This window comes from Anticarsia gemmatalis, chromosome 13 (assembly GCF_050436995.1).
Source record: "Anticarsia gemmatalis isolate Benzon Research Colony breed Stoneville strain chromosome 13, ilAntGemm2 primary, whole genome shotgun sequence".
In the NCBI taxonomy this organism is placed as follows: domain Eukaryota; kingdom Metazoa; phylum Arthropoda; class Insecta; order Lepidoptera; family Erebidae; genus Anticarsia; species Anticarsia gemmatalis.
The window spans coordinates 3,963,061-3,983,125 of record NC_134757.1 but is presented as its reverse complement, the minus strand read 5'-3'; the positions used below and the strand labels follow the sequence as shown (position 1 = coordinate 3,983,125).

Below are 20,065 nucleotides of genomic sequence, written 5' to 3'. Positions count from 1 at the left end.
AACATTCATATCTATTATAATTAATATTATTACTATACGTAATTGTTCAGTTTCAATGTTTGTTCAAACTTGCACGCGGATGTGACCGAACTGATTTTATTAAATAAATAATTAATAAAAAATAATTATATATTATTGAAAGGTGAATTAAATTCTTGAACCTATCGATACAGAGTCAAGAATAAATAAAATACTCAAACAACAATATATTAATGAATTTTATTATCTAAATAAATAAATATTTAAAGTTAATATAGTATGTGATAAAATGGCTTTAGAGAAGTTTGAGTTTGAATCGGAAGTGGAACCGTTAAAGTCGGACGAAACTTGGAAAATAAGAAAGAATGTTGTGTTTCTTGCGTTGGCGTTTATGTTGCACTTCACTGCGTACAGCGTAAGTACTACCTAATAAATAAAGAGCCTATTTTTCCAAAAAAACTAGAAAAATTTCCAACCCATTTTCTGACTTTTCTTATACTTGAGAGCGGCAAGGCTGAAACCTCATTTTACCCTAGGAAAACACTTTCAGTAGTACCGGTACCATCCGGTACTAAAGCGTACAAATAATTATAAAGGTTACATTGTTTATTTATTTATAATCTAACGGAAACTATTTCTCTAATCTAGTATAAAATTTGTTTTAACCATAATTAAGAAATTATACTCGTATTTTACATTTCGATGGTTTTCATGGAAACTTCCACACGGAAGTTTTGTTTGTATTTATTTTACGTTTATCTAATGTGGAAGTCTAGTGCATGTTAGATTTTATAAAATCTTTATTTGCTTAAGAAACCATTTGCGTTATATTATTTAGTGTTTTACTATAATACAAATCATCGTCTATGTTCTATCACCACGTAAGTAATTTTTAGCAACTTTTCAGGAGAGACAAATTTCAATTTCGTCTATCGATTCTCTAGCCAATGACATCAAAATATCAAAACTGCCAAAAAATTACTTACGCGGTGATAGGAACTATAACGACGAAATGTTTATTTACATTACAGGGTGCTGCAAATCTTCAAAGTTCAATCAATTCAGAGTCAGGTCTTGGAACTGCGTCTTTAGCGGCTGTTTACGCCGGCCTAGTGTTCTCCAATATATTCTTACCAGTAGCTGTTATAAAGTAAGTTATTTCAGATTTTTAATCTGAGATTTCTTTCATCGATTTCATAGAAACTCAGCTAATGTTGAATTATGAATTTTTCAATATATTATTTTCTCACATTGTGTCAGTTACTATATTTACCACCGAATTTCGTTGAGAGATTCGAGATACCTACTCTTATCTTACTGTATCAACCAATGTAATAACAAAAACACGAAAAGGATTTATTAGGTACTTAAACCCTATTAACTTTTAAATACCTGATACCTAAATTTTAAACTGTATTATTCTATATACTTGTGTTTCAGATGGTTAGGAACAAAATGGACGGTATCTCTAATGTTCTTCACATACATGCCGTACATAGCAGCGCAGTTGTACCCGCGGTTCTACACCATGATACCGGCTGGACTGTTCCTCGGACTCGGCGGAGGACCTCTGTGGTGTGCTCAGGGTACTTACCTAGCTACGGTTAGTTCATTGGTCAATCTATTTTCGACTTGCGACTAGAAATGAAATACAAAAAGATATTTATCATAGAAAATAACCTGCTTTTCAACTTATTTTTTGCTTCCCTTGAATATATTCTGACAAAAAAAAATACAGTCGTATTGAGAACCTCCTCCTTCTTTGAAGTCGGTTAAAAAAAGGCATTGCATTTGCAATGGAATTGGCATGCTAAAACATATTATGGAAACAAAACACTTTTTTTGTGTCTACAGGCTGCTGATGCTCAAAGCAAGTTCACGAAGACACCGGCTAAAGAACTGCTTGTACGATTTTTGGGACTCTTCTTCATGGTGTATCAAACGAATCAGATCTGGGGCAATCTTATTTCTTCACTAGGTAAGTAAACATGGTACGAGGTTAGATTGAAAAGACCAATCAATGGTTTGACTTGTAAATTCCAAATTTGCACAATGTAGCATGACTAGTAGACTAACCCTCTTATTTACAAACACACTATTAACCTATTTTAGCAAAAAAACGACTACGTTATGTTTCTCTTTTTCATTTCGCTAAGGAATGAAAGAAAAAAACTCTTTATAAGCCTTTCATAACTTCAAAAATTTTATGAATATGGCGATAATAGTTTTATTATTATTTGGACTTATTTTCAGTGCTATCATCCGGCAACAACACAGCAGCAGCCACGAATGTAAACGAGACGATGATACCAATATTATGTGGAGCCAATTTCTTGCCAGACTCTAATGAGATTAAAGCAATACCTTCTCAACCTGCTGAAAAGATGCAGATGATTGCAGGTAGTTTTTATACTAAAAATCTTCATAGGAATAAGGCGTGCTACACACATATTATTATTCGTTCTATCATCAAAACTTATTTTTTTCTTCTTGTTTGCTACACTCTCGGCAGAGTGGTCGTGGTCATCACATCGGGGTTGGTAGCACGCCTATCAATCCTGCGCCATTCTTACCGCACTGCTGCCCTCCGTGTGAATTCGTGGAGTGTACCTCCAATGCGTAAAATCAAAACTGAATAATAATATGTATATCTGAATGTATGGGAAAAATGTCGCTCAACAATCGCCGCCCATAACGTTTAAACCGAATAGTGACGATCGGACCCCAAAGAACTACCCGATTAGCTGAAGCCGAACAAGTGCAGTAATTACTTCTAGTTAGTTTTGTTGTTTGATATATACTGCCGACCCGAATATGTGTGTAGCAAGCCTAAAGAACAGCTTTTTTTTCACAATAGTCGTGGACAGAATGTGTGTTATTTAAACCAATTTAAATAAATAGAGACTAACAAATATAGATAGATAAATAGAGACTAAATAGAGACTTACGATACAAAATTTAATTCTAAATAACTGCCTTTGTTTAAAAACTATGAGTATACAATTATACATACATACATGTACACTCGATAGAGGCCACTTTGTTTTGGTGGATAAATAAATAGGTATATTATAATTGACAGGTCACAGTGACATAATATTACGTTGATAGCCTATGCTTTCGGGTGTGAAAGATGCACTTTACTATCAAGCATAAAACAATAAGACATCTACTGTTAAGCTCCTTTAGAATTGAATAAATTGCGCGAAATATTGTTATAATAGTCTTTGAAGGCAAAAAAATTCAAATTTAACCAATTTCTGACATTCCGATTTAATAAAATTATGGACAGCTGTTTTTCTGGTCAAGAAAGTGATTTTTATTTTTCTTCCGAAACGATTAGAAAAATTTCGTTTCTATACACAATTTCCTACATGTTAACTTAAACGTAAATTTCTTACATGATATTACATTTCCTCTGATAAAAAGAAGGATATAAAATTATCGCGATACAATAATAAATTGTGAAATGACTATTCGTCAATTTGTCACTGAAAAGAATTATGAACTACCTATCTATAAAGAACACATTTATCAATTACACTATATCTTACAGTCTTCCGTATATTTATCTCTCGTTATCTACGAAGGTCAAACACACGTATCTTATTAATGTACCTACTCTACGCGTAAAACTAATTACTCCCAGATTATATTTTAAAGGAAGTTTTAATTGTATTTTCTTTAAACTAAGATGTTACCTTGAACTACTGTTCTATTTTCCATTGACGAAATGATCCGAACTAGTAAAATAAATATGAAAGTCTATCCGTCTGTCTGATTTCACGTTTTTTTTTCAGGTATCTATCTGGCTTGTATGGTCGGGGCTTCTGTGTTAGTTGCTATCGCTGTAGATCCTATGAAAAGGTATTAAATCATATTTTATGTGCTACTGTAATGTAAAAAAGATTAGTTTTCATATTTTCATCTGTCGCTATAACATAATATATGTAAAGCAATCAAAGAACACCTAATGCTTATGGTTAAAGATGAGTTAAAGACGCCTAGTTGTCCTAAAAATCGAAATACAATTTGTTCGTTATGACGACTTGTAAGTGTTCAAAAGGAATGTTATTCTTTAAATGCCAAGAGTCTGTGCTCTTCCGAGCAACAGTCTGTTACTTGAGAAACTTATATGTGTGTCTATAAGAAGCAGGTGGTTTAATTGTTCTAGAGATGGGTACAACAAAGGTTCTGGTGGTGGTCAGTCAGGGTTCGCACTGCTGGCTGTAACAATGAGACATTGTGCACAACCCACGCAGCTACTACTCCTTATCCTCAACATCTACATCGGACTGCACCAGGCCTTCTTTAGCGCTGATTTTACTGCTGTAAGTTTGATTCAAAAGAGAATCGACGATGACATAATTAATCGGGATTCTTTATATGTTACTTTTTACTCGTTATTATCTGAATTGAAAATGAGAACTAAATTAGGTATGACAAAATGAGAATTTTAAAGAGATCGTAACCCTCTATTTCTATCTCTCTCTTTATCTCTCGCTCTCTCTCCTCCATGCTATGAATCCCATATGGTGGAGATCGTAAGTCCTAACTACACGAAACATAATTGTACAAATTTCGTTTTGTTAAATAAATGTAATTAAAGAATTTTCTTAACATTTTAGTCATTCGTATCCTGCGCAATTGGAACTGGATCCGTTGGCTTCGTCATGATGATGTATGGATTCTCTGACGCTGTGGGATGCTTGCTCACTGGATATTTAGCTAAGGTAACTTTAGCCATGTTTCTGCGTTCGGCCGTTTCTTTTATAATACTTTAAAGCGTGTCCTTTGTATCCTATTGAGGACAAAACTGTGATTGCTTTGTATAGTTTTCGAAGTAGTTCTGCTTTACAATAACAATTGATTTGATTTATTATCGCTCATTTATCAAAGCTAACATTGTTTTTGGATGTGCTAATAGAGACTAAAGTTTCGATAGAGTTGTATATTTGCAGAAGTCGAGTAAGTTTATTTTTTACTGCTACTTATTTTAAGTTACTTAAACGCTCTGATAGAGGCGTTGGGAATAAGTAGTATCTAAAGTTCAGGTTTTTCTTGAAGGAAGAAAAATGCCCAACCCGCATTAGGCGACCGAGGTGGAAACAAGGCGAATACTTTTTCTTTCCAGACAAAAGCCGTTGAAATTTTATGTTATTAGCCGTTATCATGTTTGTTGTTATTTTGTTTCTAGGCAGTGGGTCGCCTGCCCCTTATACTCTGTGCCCTGGTGATGCATGGAGGAGTGTTCGTGATGCTGTTATCGTGGCGGCCGCACGTGGGAGACGACTACGTCATGTTCATCATCGCTATGCTGTGGGGACTCTGCGACTCTATATGGACTGTGCAGATTACTGGTAAACATTTCAAGAATTCACTAGTCGAAAAATATTTAGGGGCATTTTCTTGCTACTATCGATACCAAGTAGTTATCAGGGACTAGGGAGTTCGTTTCGTAAAATCTTGTTTTATGTGTGAAACGTTAAACGTAGATTGAACGGTGATATTGAGCGTGTGAAATTGGACTATAGTTTTTAGTTAGCAAGCAGTCTTTGTATTCAGAACCAGTATGAACATGCAATGCCTTTCCTGCTATCATGACGTTATCTCATACCTTTTGAAAAAAATATTAATTAAGAAATCAAGAAAAAAAATTCTAGATCTTAATTGTTTTTGAGACAAAAATGCAGTAAACAAAACTCAAAAATATCTGCTGTTAACGAAAGTCTCAACATGGAAAATATTTGTTCTTATTTAAGGCCTTAGAATTGTGCGATAGACCTATCTTTATGATGAGGTTATAAAAACTATCGTGATAAAACGACACAACGCAGATTGGTTTCACGCGTACTATAAAATAATATTAGGATTTGTTTCATACAGCCTTAGATTTAGATAATGTGTCAATGATTTACAAGCCTGCAGTATAAGTAATTTTCAGAATGACATGAAAAAATTTGGTAAATAATAATGACTAGCGTTTTCGGTAGGTAGTACCCTACACGTGTAACTTCAAGGGCTTAGGAGACAGCAAATATGATTCTAAATTATGAGATCCTGGTAAAAATTCCAAGATCCTTAGGAAATTTTCTATATTTTAATAGGCAATCCCAAGATTATATTCTATGACTCTCTTTTTAAGCTTACAAATGGAATTTTGAAATACATTCCCTAAGCATCAGCGACGAGCAGCAATTATTATTTGATATATCAGAGATATTTTTGTAAACGGGAGAATAGGAACATATACATATATACCCTGCTATATGAGTAAAAAAATCTGTGTTGGATTATAATAAGCTACCATAATACTGTAACTAGCTTCTCATAATAAATCGTATTTTTTTTACAGGTTACTACGGTACTCTATTTGCTGGTAAAGAAGAAGCAGCCTTCTCTTCCTACCGTCTTTTCGAAGCAGTTGGCTACATCATTGCATACTCCATATCTCCATACCTAAGGACCATGTACAAGGTCCACCTTCTCATAGCCATGATGCTTGTGGGAGTATGTGGATACTTCACGGTGGAATACCAGCAATATAGGAAAGGAAAAGTGGAGGCTGTGAAGGAAGAAGTACCTATGATGAAAGGTGGATGATAGATAAAAAATATCCGCCTTTTTGTCTCTGGTGTTAAATGATGATTGTTTGGTAATTTTTTATGAACTTGAATCTGAGAAATTATGTGATAAATAAATTATTTTTTATATAATTTTAGCTTTATTTCTGCTTATGACCCTGCCTATTGGCATGACCCACGGGTACACAAAATATTAGTAACTGTGAACTGCTACTATTTCTATTCGTGCCATGGGTTTGTACAATAAAGAAAGACATTAAAGACTTTCTTGTTTTATTTTCCTCTGTGTGGTTAGTAGTAAATAGTAGCAGTTTTACTTAGTGCAAAGTGTTACAGATAACATGTAAGAGCCACTGAATTTTTGTTTAGAAATAAGATTGTCTACAGGAAAAAGCTTGTAAAAAATGTGCTCAAAGATAAACTAACAATGTGATATTAATCCAACTTGGTATATATGGATTAAAATCTTTAGTTTTTCGTAAGCGGCCTTTTTTATCTAATCTTTTATTTCATTCTCTTAGCGTGCCTGTAGGTTTTCAAACCTTATAGCCACATTATCTGAAGAAAAAAATTTTTTTAAGCAAGCATGTCACGTGCGTATTCGAAATTTCCTGTTACTTGTTTCAACGATGCAGCAAAGTAACTTTTCTATCGGCTAAGAGTGCTTTATTATATATTATTTCCTACCTGAAGTGGTTATATGACAGGCGTGTAAAAGTAGTAAGCAACACCCGCATGTAATTTTATAATATTACTAGCTGACCCGGCAAACGTTGTTTTGCCATAAAAAAAAAAAAAAAGTGTCACTTAGGTGCATGAAAAATAGATGTTGGCCGATTCTCATACCTACTCAATATGCTCAATATCAAGCCGTTTCGGAGGAGTACGGTAATGAAAACTGTGACGCGAGAATTTTATATACTTATTAGATTTTCCCAAAACAAGTAACATACTTACCCCTGTCAAGTGAAATAAATGGCACCCTACATTGTGCGGATTTAGCGATGGCCAGCTATAAGATACCTTCAGAAAACGATTTCAGAAAAAACCACTTGAATAGTTGTAAAATGTGTTATTTGTATGTTAAAATAATATGCGGTGGTGGTGGTTTAGATCACCACGCCGCTACCAATGCGACGGGAGGTCGTGGGTTCGATGCCCACACGGAACAATTAAATATTTGTGCGATCCACAAATAATTGTTCTGGGTCTGGTTGTGCTTTGTGTCCGTTGTTTATATGTTTGTAAAAGTCTCCGCGACACAAGAGGAATTATTATTGAGGGAGTTGCCTTTTAAAAAAAAATATTGTATACGTCACTCAATACAAATTCTAGAAACTTAATTTGTGTCTTTTGAGCTTTTCACTCAGCTTCTTCATCGCACCGATATTTTCTCCGGTTTTCTACGAGAACCTTTAGACACTCATTGCTGCGACTAATCCTTGCTGATCCAGATTTAGAGTAAATAGTATAGCAATGAAGGTTATAAAGAGAAATTGTAGACTTCAAGATTGATCTTGATTTAATCTTTACAACGAGTTATATAGGTTTGAATAAAGGTGAACACGTTCTATACTAAGCGCTGTACATATTTAAATGCACTGTATATAGAAATATACTACAAAGTTATTCTTTAGGCTGTCATCACACTGGTAGAAATTAATGAGATTTAAATTATATATTGTTCTAATGATTTTATGTTTTATGATCTCTTGCACTTTAATTGCGAAGATACTGTCTTCTTCTTGTCTTCTTGTCGTATGGTTAGTGGTCAACCTAGTGTCAAAGTTGTTCAAGCCGCCCGAAGGCCTTTGACGTGGCTTAACGACTGTTATCTTATTGACAACAACCGGGACCGACTTTTTACGTGCCCCCAAGCACGGAGACGCCCTGTTCAAATACCTCTATGCGTTCACCCATCTATGGAATAACCGCGCCAAGGTTTGCTTAACCCACAGATCGTTTATCGACCGGTGAGCGCAACTGACTACGGGCGCCTCGAAGATACTGTAATAATGTTTAACACTGTCCTGGCGGCTGGACTGGTTTCATGTACCCAGTCCGAAGAATATGACAGAATAGGTATAATCTACAAAGAAATTTTGATGGAAATCACAAAAGAAAAGCGTCGAGGATTCTTTTGATAGGGCTACGTTGCATTGCTATTCTGTGTTTGAGCCATGATGAACGTGTGGGTTGGTTTGACAGAAGACAATATTGTATATTTGGCTTTAGCTTATAGAAGAAAAAAAGTAGCTTGGGAAGTCACAGAAAGAAGGTTTTGAAAACACTAAATAATAATCTCACAACGGCGTTTTAAGAAGAAGAAGTTTTACGAACGCATCATTGACCATTACACTGAAAAAGAAACTAATAAATAACACCATGGTCCACGTCACGAGTCGTTCTCGCATGTGGAAACAAATTACTTCTATACATTGTTGACTTCATTTAAAATGAATAACTTAAGACTAAATAGTCACGTGTAACACCAAAGACTCTAAAACAGTAGTGTATTATCAGTTAAGTAGGCCAAGTAAGTAGCGTATGTATTTCCGCCACGAATTTTCTTAAAACCTTGGTTTAGAAAAAATATAGACTTAACATTTTCATTTTCTTTGTTGGTGTTGGGTATTTTATATATTATTTGAGAAGTTTGTATCATAGCAAGTGGCGTTCTTTGGACTATCCCTGCCCCCGTGAAAAATTGGCGTGATTTTATGTAAGTAGAAGCAGTGATAGCCGAGTGGTATAAGTTGACACCTCCTAAGCAAGTGGTCGCAGGTTCGAACCCAAGGCAACACACCAATGACTTTTCGAAGATATGTGTGTATTAGAAATAATTGTCACGTGCTCCAACGGTGAAGGAAAACATCGTGAGGAAACCTTGCATGCCTAAAATTTGTTTAATACATTTATTGAGTGCATGCAAAGTCCCCAACCCGCACTTGGCCGGCGTGGTGGACTCAAGGCCTAACCCCTCCCTCATTACGGGAGGAGACCCTTGCCCAGCAGTGGGACTGTAATGGGTTAAATTTATTATTATGTAAGTATGCTATTTAATTATGTTTATGTATTGGTTGTGCTGTTCATACAAATGCCTGTTGTGTACTCCTTAAAATAACTTAATAAGCATTCAACTGTAGTCGTGTTTTCTTTTCGGAATCGATGTTTGTATCTGACAGCCTGGTTAAGAAACCTTGATGTGCGGCTCTGATCTATGCAGGAAAATGCCCAACGCCATGATGATGTTTTTTTTTCCGTTTCACTGTATTATAAAAGTACTGCAGACTCTTCCTTACTTTGTTATCTCCTTCATATTTGCAGATTATAACAGTCAATAGTGTATTATAACGTGTCAAGTGGTATTGTTAGTAGTTCAAATAAAATTATTATGATGTTCTCGTATTTGGTTATTCGACGAGTAGTACAGCTTGTGTGAACACGCGATTCAATTGACGTATTTTACTTTAAATGTAAATTAATATAACGAGTGTTTTAAGTGGCAATTTATGTGCTTGACTTTCTATTAGATAAGTCGGGGCTAAACTGTATTATTTTGTTATTAAAAGTAATTTGATTAACTTTGGAAAATGGTTAAATAATACATTATTTTGAGTATATAAAACATATAAAATATAGCAAGACAAAAAATCCTCAATTAGTTTTACCAAAAATTAGAAAAAATACTCAATAAATTTGACGACAGTTAGATTTAATTTAAAAAACAAGTATTAAATAAGTGAAGTGAATTAAAATGACACAAATAAAAGTATTGGAGGGAGCGCTAAAGCCTAAAGAGACATGGCGGATCTGGAAGAACGTAACTGTCGTCACAATCGCGTTCATGTTTCAGTTTATTGCATACAATGTGAGTATTAAGTTCTATTAGATTAATTAACAAACAGATATATTGAGAGGATTATTGTGCTTTTCTATTTGATTCTATCTATTTTATTATCTATTTTACTTATTTGTAACAGTCGTTAAAGGAAATCTATGGCTTCAAGTACACAGCTTTTTTATTTCTTTCACAAACTAGTTGTATACTTTTTATCTTAACAATGAATTAGTTTTCTTGAAACGGTGTTAAGTTTTCTGTCAAATTATAGTCCAACAACAGAGTAGAGCCTTGGATGCAGGGTTGTCGAAATTCAAAATTCCTGAAGTTAGAACATTAGTCAGTTAGCTGACTAGTTAGTTTGTTCGGCCTGTTCGTTACAGGTGTACGGTTATTACAGAAATACAGATAATTAACTGCAATGTAGATTACACACGCATGCCAAGACTCTACTAAGTTCATAACTTTTAAACTCTCGCGTTGCATGTTTAATATATAATAGGATACGGGAATTAACGCGAACACGCATTTTACCTTAAAATGCCTCCTTACCTCTACTAAGTTCGCAGTTTTATTTTCAGTGCTTACAGCCGTATTTATTTAAATTTGATGTAACGCGTTTGATTAGAGAGACTCTATCAGAAATGTTTTTTCGTTCGTCGTTTTGTCGTTCACCGAGGTCGTTCCCATTCCCTGATAATGTATGTTCTCTAAACTTAAGTCACATGTAAAACATATTCTATCTTATTCTTGACAAAATTAAGTTTCTGTTTAGTCCATTTTTTGGGCATCACGTGTCTAAATATCATGTTTTTGAGCACAAGTTCCGTATAACTAAGCAATAAGCGATTCAAAGATAAATATTTAATCTTAACTCGAAGCAAAAATGACCTGCAAATGTGTTTATAAGTTATTCAAATGTTATTCTTATGGAGATGACAATGAACTTGTAAAATAGTGACCTATAACATGCCTTTGCCATAAAGCAATTCGTTCAATGCCGAGTTATGTGTTTAGAACTACAATCTTAAAGATTTCCTTATGGAGTAAATACTTACAAACTGCTTACACGAGAGAAAAATAATTAGTATATTATGGACACGGCAATATGTTTTCAAAACAAAGAAGCGTTCTTGTTGCCTAAAAATGGTAATTTCTTCACACATAATATTTGGTTCGGTTTTCGGGCATTATTTCAGTAACTAATAAATTTTGACATATTTCTTACGCTATAAGTTCTTAACTCTTAACTATGTGACGCAGACATTTTCATAATGTCTGTGTAACATAATTGACTTTTCTGAATACTTTTAAGGATAATGGCAAATATTTCCTTATGAGTGGAATCTAGTATTTTATCATTACGGTTTGTTTACAGGGTGCTGCTAATCTTCAAAGTTCAATAAACTCAGAGGCTGGTCTGGGCACCGGAGCTTTGGCATCAGTCTACGCTGGAGTCATATTCTCCAATATATTCCTACCATCTATCGTTATAAAGTAAGTATTATCAATATTGTTAAAACTATTTGGCGATTAAAAAGAATGGCCGGGAGTTTCTTGCCAGCTCTTCTCAGTGGCCCTAACTTTCGAACTGGCGTCAAATTTACTAGCTGTATTATTGACTATCATAAGTGTCAGCATTTGACCTAAATGAATAAATAATTTGATTTTGACCACGGAACCCGTATTTCTTAAATGTCCGACACAGATAAATTATGAGCTGATTTGGAATATGTATTTTTCTTTACATATTTAAGATAAATAATGGTGCTATTTTCTATTGTAATTTAGTTATTTTTGGATAACAATGTCCACGGTGATTAAAATATGATGTGGCTATTAGTTAAAGTTTAAACTATAGTTACATAGTGTATAGATATTAGACGCTGACGCTGACGTTAAAAACGGGGCCAAATAAAGACTATATTTTCAACGGGGAATAAGTCATTATTTATTGTAAAAGTAATAGTTTCTGTACATGATAAATTGTGTTTTAGGTATGTTTTGTTTTACTTAACCGAAATTGTCAGATGGTATAATACATTTTTTAACCCGTTACTGTCCCACTGCAAGAACAGGGTCTCCTTTCAAACGAGGGAGGGGTTACGAGCGTAAATAATACAAAATAATAATGAATTCCTCTTATATTCCAGATGGCTAGGAACAAAATGGACAGTATGTCTCGCAGTCATCACATACATGCCGTACATAGCAGCGCAGTTGTACCCGCGGTTCTACACACTGATACCCGCTGCAATTATAGTCGGCTTGGGTGCCGGCCCGCTGTGGGTTGGCATGAGTACCTATCTTGCTCAGGTGATTAATTTTATCCCATTTTTTTAAATATTTTTTACGTCGCGCTCGTTATATCCAAAGTGTAGGCAGAAGTGTATGTTATATATCGTTATTTTGTCATTTACTATGTAAGTCTTGGTCATACATAAAATCACGTCATTCGCATAGAAGTAGACGGAGACTAAAGAACGCCACTTGGTAAGACACCTACGAACTTCCCTCGCCTCCATAACTTTTAAACTCTCGCGTTGCATGTTTAATGTATAATAGAATACGGGAATTAACGCGTACACGCATTTTACCTTAAAATGCCGTAGGCTGACTCAACTGAGTCAGCCTACGACCACGGCGAGTGCAACCTGCACCGAAACGTTAAGCATTTTAAGGTAAAATGCGTGTTCGCATTAATTCCCGTATGCCCTTGCCTCATTCACATCCATACATCTTGTTATACAGGACCGCTGGTTACCACTACTACCTACGTTATCTTTTTACAAGACATCGACATTTACGTCTGTATAGGACATTTTATTCGTCACTATTGAGAAAATTATAACATCAATTTAAAACGCCCAATAGCAATTTGAGTGATAATCGAAATCCTCGTGATCAACAGTCGTATACACTGACATCATAGTTATCATCATAAGGGTACAGTTAGTTTTATCTATTAGCTTAAAGATTAAGAAGGTTTATCATGTCTTCAAGATTGTCTTTACGTAAACGTTAGCATAACTAATGATGAATGATCTCATCTCCAAACTGCTGTTTAAGCAAGGAGTGGTCAACTATTTCCAATTTCATTTATTACATTTTTTTTCGCGGAATTTCATCATATCTATTACATGACTAATAGGCTTGTACTTTATTTTGACACTGGGCCAATATTACTTTTCTAGTCGAAAGCTGTAGCTAAGAAAATTCAGTATTAATCATAGAAATGGGTTATTAACTTAATGTTCGGGCCTCTGGTTCTGTGCTGATAATAGGAAGTTTAGTGTTGTTGTTTTATGTTGCAGGCTTCAGAAGCTCACAGTTCGATCTCCAAACAACCAGCTGGAACAATTTTGTTGCGGTTCCTAGGGTTCTTCTTCATGCTGTTCCAGATGAATCAAATTTGGGGGAACCTCATCTCGTCATTAGGTAAGGAGCAATGCAAAAAATGGGCGACGGAGGCTGATAGAGATGTAATCTATGTAAAATGAAGGATTTCATTCGAAAACTGTTAACAGAGAATTTTCCACCTTTCTTTTGCATTCCGTTTCTGGAGTCGTTCTTGTCCGGTTTGTTTGCTTTTGAAAACAATACCAGCAGTAAAATAAAATAAACTATACATATAATTGGTTTATAAATACACTAACAACGGATGCAAAATACAACCAGTCCCGGATTAAACATTTTTGGATCACAGAAATATATCTTCCGTGTGAGACTTGAAACTAGGGCCTTCTCGTGCGTTGACGGCGGAGCAGTTTTTAAGGAAACTTCGTCATCTTATAAAAGTTTAGTAAATGAGACAAGTGATAGCCGAGTGGCCTAAGCATTTGTCACCATATTGGTCTGAAGTTCAAAATGGAGGCAACACACGAATAACTTTACGAAGCTATTTGAGTATTAGAGATAATTAACGCTGGTTCTAACGATAACAGAAAACATCTTAATTGTAACCTTGTGCGCCAGATCTTGAAGGAATGCGAAGGCCTCAAACTTGGTCAGCATGATGAACTCAAGACCTAAATCTAGCTTCGTTGCGGGAGATCCATGCCTAACAGTGCGACAGTAATGGGTATTTTTTATTTCAAAGTTTAACATTTGCCATTTACAAACGTAGTATGTTCTTTGTAGTGCTATCATCAGGCAACAACACAGCGGCTGTGTCGTCAGTGAACGTGTCAATGATCCCGCAGCTTTGTGGTAGGAACTTCATCGCCTCCCAGCACGCCAAAGATGTACTGCCGGACCAGCCGCCGGAGAAAATACAGATGATTGCAGGTAATTATAGGCTAAGATTAGAAGCTGTTGACACGTGAAAGTTATCATTAAAGTAAAACTGTTTATTGATGCACAACATGAATCTAATATAATGATTTAATTTGTATTTTTATGAGTTCACGCTTGTTAAGTTTGACACGAATTTTGGAACTTTTGGGTCCTAGAAACGAGATTCCGGCTAATTACATTTATAGTGCAGTCAATTAAGCTTAAATTAGGTAAGAATCTCGGAATTCGAGATACCCAGCTGTAAGTCTGTAAATACTTGTATATTGACACCCTAAAAGTTGTCTCAAAACCTACATATGGTAGGGTGTACGCAACTATAAAATTTCAAGGTCCAAAGTCCCAAAAACCGGTTTTTTGAGCTTTTTTTGTAAATATCTCATTTCCTATGGAATTTTTGCATTCGTATTCATTACCAATATTGTACAGTATAAAATTCTCTACAAATTTTGTTTGTATTTTTTTTTTACGGTGAACCGTTTTCGAGATAGAGGGGGGAGAGCGCGCGGTCACAGGATCATTTCAAGTCAACCGGTGCCTCCGGTCGAAGATGCGCCATATATATTATAGTTGATGAACTATCGATAAATCAATGATTAATAAATATTTGTCAATTTCTATTAACTATTACATTATTTTTTTCATAACCTATCCACTTTTTATTCAGTATTAATTAACTTATCAACACTTACCTGCCCATGTAATTGCAGAATTTTTCATGAAAATATAGGCACTATATTTGAATTTTAACCTAATTAATATTAATAACTTCTTATATGATGAAAAAAAAAACAAATAAATCAGTATTATTGAAAAGATATAGATTTAATATAATTATGAAGAAAATGATGACACCAATGATTTTTCGAAGTTATGTGTGTATTAGAAATAATTGTCACATGCTCCAACGGTGAAGGAAAACATCGTGAGGAAACCTTGCATGAATAAAATTTGTTAAATACATTTATTGAGGGCATGCAAAGTCCCCAACCCGCACTTGGCCAGCGTGGTGGACTCAAGGCCTAACCCCTCCCTCATTACGGGAGAAGACCCTTGCCCAGCAGTGGGACAGTAATGGGTTAAATTTATTTATTATTATAATCATTGATTTATCGATAGTTCATCAACTATATATGGCGCATCTTCGACCGGAGGCACCGGTTGACTTGAAATGATCCTGTAACCGCGCGCTCTCCGCCCTCTATCTTGAAAACGGTTCACCGTAAAAAAAAAAATTCAAACAAAATTTGTAGAGAATTTTATACTGTACAATATTGGTAATGAATACGAATGCAAAAATTCCATAGGAAATGAGATATTTACAAAAAAAGCTCAAAAAACCGGTTTTTGGGACTTTGGACCTTGAAATTTTATAGTTGCGTACACCCTACCATATGTAGGTTTTGAGACAACTTTTAGGGTGTCAATATACAAGTATTTACAGACTTACAGCTGGGTATCTCGAATCCCGAGGTGAACTTACCATAATGACTGGACTATTAAGCGGACATATCACCCAAATCTAAGCGAAAGATATGAATAACCTATTTTCTTTTTCAGGAATCTACCTCGCGTGTATGGCCAGTGCTGCGGTGATTGTGGCTATTGGATTAGATTCTATGAAAAAGTGAGTAATTTCCCCAAAATGTAATTGACACAATTAATTGGATAGACGTCCATTCATTTCCAAATCCTCAAAATTCAAACTTAACTTATAAGTGGAATTCAATAACATTTTATAACAGTTTAAAACTGACACTTATATGTAACTAGCTGACCCGCGCAACTTCGCTTGCGTCACATAAGAAAGAATGGGTCAGAATTTTCCATGTTTTTGTAACACTTTTTACTGTTACCTACTCTGCTCCTATTGGTCGTAGCGTGATGATATAAAATATGCTTTTTTTTCACGAAAAATATTCTCAAAATTATTTATATCTCTTAGTATAACGAAGTCGCGCTAAGGCATATCCGCCATTAAAACAGTTGCCATGGCAACGGAATTTTGTTAATTCAATGTTAATTAATTCAATTATAATATTGATTTTTCGCGACTTCGTTGAATTTTCTGAATTTCCCGGGAAATGCGTCATTTTCCCGGGGTAAAAAGTAGCCTATGTCCTTTCTCGGGTACCAAAATATCTCCATACCAAATTTCATGCAAATTGGTTCAGTAGTTTAGACGTGATTGAGTAGCAGACAGACAGACAGACAGACAGACAGACAGACAGACAGACAGACAGACAGACAGACAGACAGACAGACAGACAGACAGACAGACAGACAGACAGACAGAGTTACTTTCGCATTTATAATATTAGTATGGATTTCCAGATACGAGTCATGTCGTAAGTCTGCCAGCAGTGAGATAACGGGAGCAGCTCTGCTGGCCAGGACTGCGAGACAGTTATGCAACCCCAATCAATCGTTGCTTCTCGTCATCAACATCTTTATTGGACAGCATGAGGCATTCTTCAGCGCTGACTTTACTGCTGTAAGATTGTATTTATATAATTTATTGATGAATGGTATCACGTATCTCATTGTTAATTCAATGTCATTATAATGTTGATTATTCGCGACTACGTTTGTCACCTGAATTTTCCCAGGAAATGCGTCATTTTCCCGGGGTAAAAAGTAGCCTATGTCCTTTCTCGGGTATCAAAATATCTCCATACCAAATTCATGCAAATTGGTTCAGTAGTTTAGGCGTGATTGAGTAGCAGACAGACAGACAGACAGACAGAGTTACTTTCGCATTTATAATATTAGTATGGATTGATGAATGGTATCACGTATCTCACTTGGCAACTTGTGTACGCCAAATTGATGGTCACTGTTCAGTACATTGCTACTTTAACGTAACGTGTTATGCACTATTATGTAATAACAATGTACAACATAGTGGTTTTCGATTAGTTGTTAACTGAGATACGCGATAGCCCCCTTGATAGATTTTTTCTTATGTTATTTTCTACGTCAGTTATTTAACAATGCCACTTACTGTATGTATAGTCGTCTTCATTCTGTAACTTTTCTACTGTCTGTGTGCACTGTGCATGCAGTTTCGTGCAAATGCACTAAACTGGAAAATAAGTTTTTAATAACCATATTTTTATTTTGTAGTCATTCGTGTCATGCGTGGTGGGGACTGGCACTGTGGGTTACGTGATGATGACTTACGGGCTTGCTAACGCCATCAGTAGTTTCGTTACCAGCTATATGGGCAAGGTAACATATATTTCACTTGGTTAATTAGCTTTAAGAAAATTATTTTACAAAAGAAGTTTGTTGAGATCGAGCTAAGAGTTTTCCTTTGTTGTTTATCTACCCCCATTGGAAATTTGCGTGATTTTATGTACTTGGTATGTATGCATATATGATATAAACTGGTTAGGTTGGATAAATATCTTATGATATTTAGCGGAAAAAAGAACAGCAAAGGAAATATGTACATCATTTAAAATATTTTGTGTTTGTACAGGTGGTCGGACGCATGCCGGTGATGATCCTCGGTTTTATAGTACATGGGGCCTTGTTAGTGACAATGTTGACCTGGATCCCTGGACCTGATGACCAGTACATCATCTACATCTTCGCTGTGCTATGGGGCCTCTGTAATTCTATATGGACTGTGCAAATTAATGGTAATTATAATGTTTAAGGATAATTTTCTTTAAGCCTGTTGGGTACGAGTTTGTCTTCCCCAAATCCAATGGACCCAAAGTTTAAATGACGGCTGTCAATAATAACTCTAATATCTATAATAATTTATACAGTTTGATTACTGTCAGGTACGTTTGTTTCCAATTTACATATGTTTTCCTTCATCTTTCACTTCGTTGGCTCATTTTACATGTTTACTTTATTTTAAACATCTCTGCGTATACCAAAATTCGGATATATGAAAAAAGATGTGTACTACCGATATTATAGTTTATTTACTCATCTTCCTAACATAATATCTTCTTCTTTCCACAGCATACTACGGCGTCCTCTTCCGAGGCAGCGAAGAAGCCTCGTTCTCAAACTACAGACTGTGGGAAGCAACTGGGTTCATCTTTTCGTACATCATCTCTTCCTACATCAAGACTAGCGTGAAGGTCTACCTGTTACTGCTGACTATGACAGTGGGGATCATAGGGTATCTCATGGTGGAATACCGAACACGGAACATGGGCGATGCGGAGAAGGAAAAGGAGACGAGTGTAGAGAAAACTGAAGACGTCAAATGTTGATTGTAATTTAGTGTAGATTGTAAAAGCAGGAAAATAATTTATTGGTTTGTATAGTTATGCAATCCCTTGTAATAATATCAACGAAATTGCATGAAATAAATGAAAATTGCGAAATGATTCGCACTACGTCAAATCGTTATTCATTAGCGCCGGCCGTCTCGTTGCAAATAATAGAACAGTATTAAAAGCAAATTGAGTGACATGAAGGTGTGTTTTGAATAAAAACAATACTTTTTATGGGCTTCATCATTTTAATATCCAACGTACGATTGAATGGATCGCCTGTTGCCTATCAGCTATTGCATTGCTCTGACCCTGTGAAACTTGTAATTAGCCACAAAAATGATTTTATTACGATAGTAATTTAACAGTCTCATGTTTTTATGAGAAGTATTATAATAAAAAAACGAATTGTATATTTTTTTGTTATCTGGGGGCACGGAAGTGCCCCCGCAAGTCGAGCAAAAAAAAAGCGGCACGGCCGTAACATCCTTTTCTCGAAGCAATTCGGGCTATTTTTGACACCCCTATAATTTCGTTGTGGATAAAACAAGAAGCCTGGATTTTCAGCAACTAATCAGTCATTGTATAAACACGGTATATTGAAAATTTCAGTCAATTTGAACCAGTAGTTTAAAAATGACAACTTGTTGAAATTTTGAATTTTGTCACTCACTGATTCACTGATTCACTGACTCACTGACTCACTGACTCACCGATCATCAAAAGTCTAAGGTACTTCTAGCAGACTTAGAAGCTTAAAATTTAGAATACAAATAGGGTTTAGTGTCTTAATTATGGGAAAAATTTAATATTTTCTAATTTCGGTCCAGTTTTCTAAATACATCAACTGCAACAATAACTTTGAAATCCCATATAAATGTATAAGATTACAAGGTTACATTTGCAGTTAATGAATTATTATTACTGTAGAAAATAAAATAAAAAATAAATAGGTGTAAATAGGTACCTACTATATGAGGCATAACGGGAGGGGGTAAAGGGTGCCAGGTCGGTCTATTTGTTTTAAAGGTATTTTTTAAAAATTGGCATGATAATAACATACGTAATAACTTAAGACAGAAGGTCCTTTAAGTAGAGACTAAAAAGATTAATCGACTTGGTATTAT

General features: G+C 35.2%; 2 protein-coding genes across 3 annotated transcripts; both read left to right on the top strand.

Annotated features, from left to right (window-relative positions):
• The first annotated feature begins 27 nt into the window (after nucleotides 1–27).
• On the top strand, nucleotides 28–6,826 carry LOC142977704 (UNC93-like protein). Of its 2 annotated transcripts, none has more exons than XM_076121778.1 (10): nucleotides 28–394; nucleotides 1,011–1,129; nucleotides 1,420–1,582; nucleotides 1,834–1,957; nucleotides 2,233–2,379; nucleotides 3,780–3,846; nucleotides 4,136–4,310; nucleotides 4,608–4,712; nucleotides 5,177–5,339; nucleotides 6,335–6,826. In XM_076121778.1, exons 1-10 carry the CDS (start codon nucleotides 269–271, stop codon nucleotides 6,580–6,582), a joined length of 1,437 nt encoding a protein of 478 aa, XP_075977893.1. In that variant the 5' UTR covers nucleotides 28–268; the 3' UTR covers nucleotides 6,583–6,826. The 2 variants fall into 2 exon arrangements, with proteins under 2 accessions (XP_075977893.1, XP_075977894.1); XM_076121779.1 differs by having other exon boundaries at nucleotides 30–394; nucleotides 4,154–4,310.
• Nucleotides 6,827–9,971: 3,145 nt separating this feature from the next.
• On the top strand, nucleotides 9,972–19,350 carry LOC142977966 (UNC93-like protein). The gene is made up of 10 exons (XM_076122119.1): nucleotides 9,972–10,434; nucleotides 11,783–11,901; nucleotides 12,558–12,720; nucleotides 13,719–13,842; nucleotides 14,545–14,691; nucleotides 16,258–16,324; nucleotides 17,032–17,191; nucleotides 17,824–17,928; nucleotides 18,182–18,344; nucleotides 18,679–19,350. Exons 1-10 carry the CDS (start codon nucleotides 10,321–10,323, stop codon nucleotides 18,933–18,935), a joined length of 1,419 nt encoding a protein of 472 aa, XP_075978234.1. The 5' UTR covers nucleotides 9,972–10,320; the 3' UTR covers nucleotides 18,936–19,350.
• The last annotated feature ends 715 nt before the right edge of the window (nucleotides 19,351–20,065 follow it).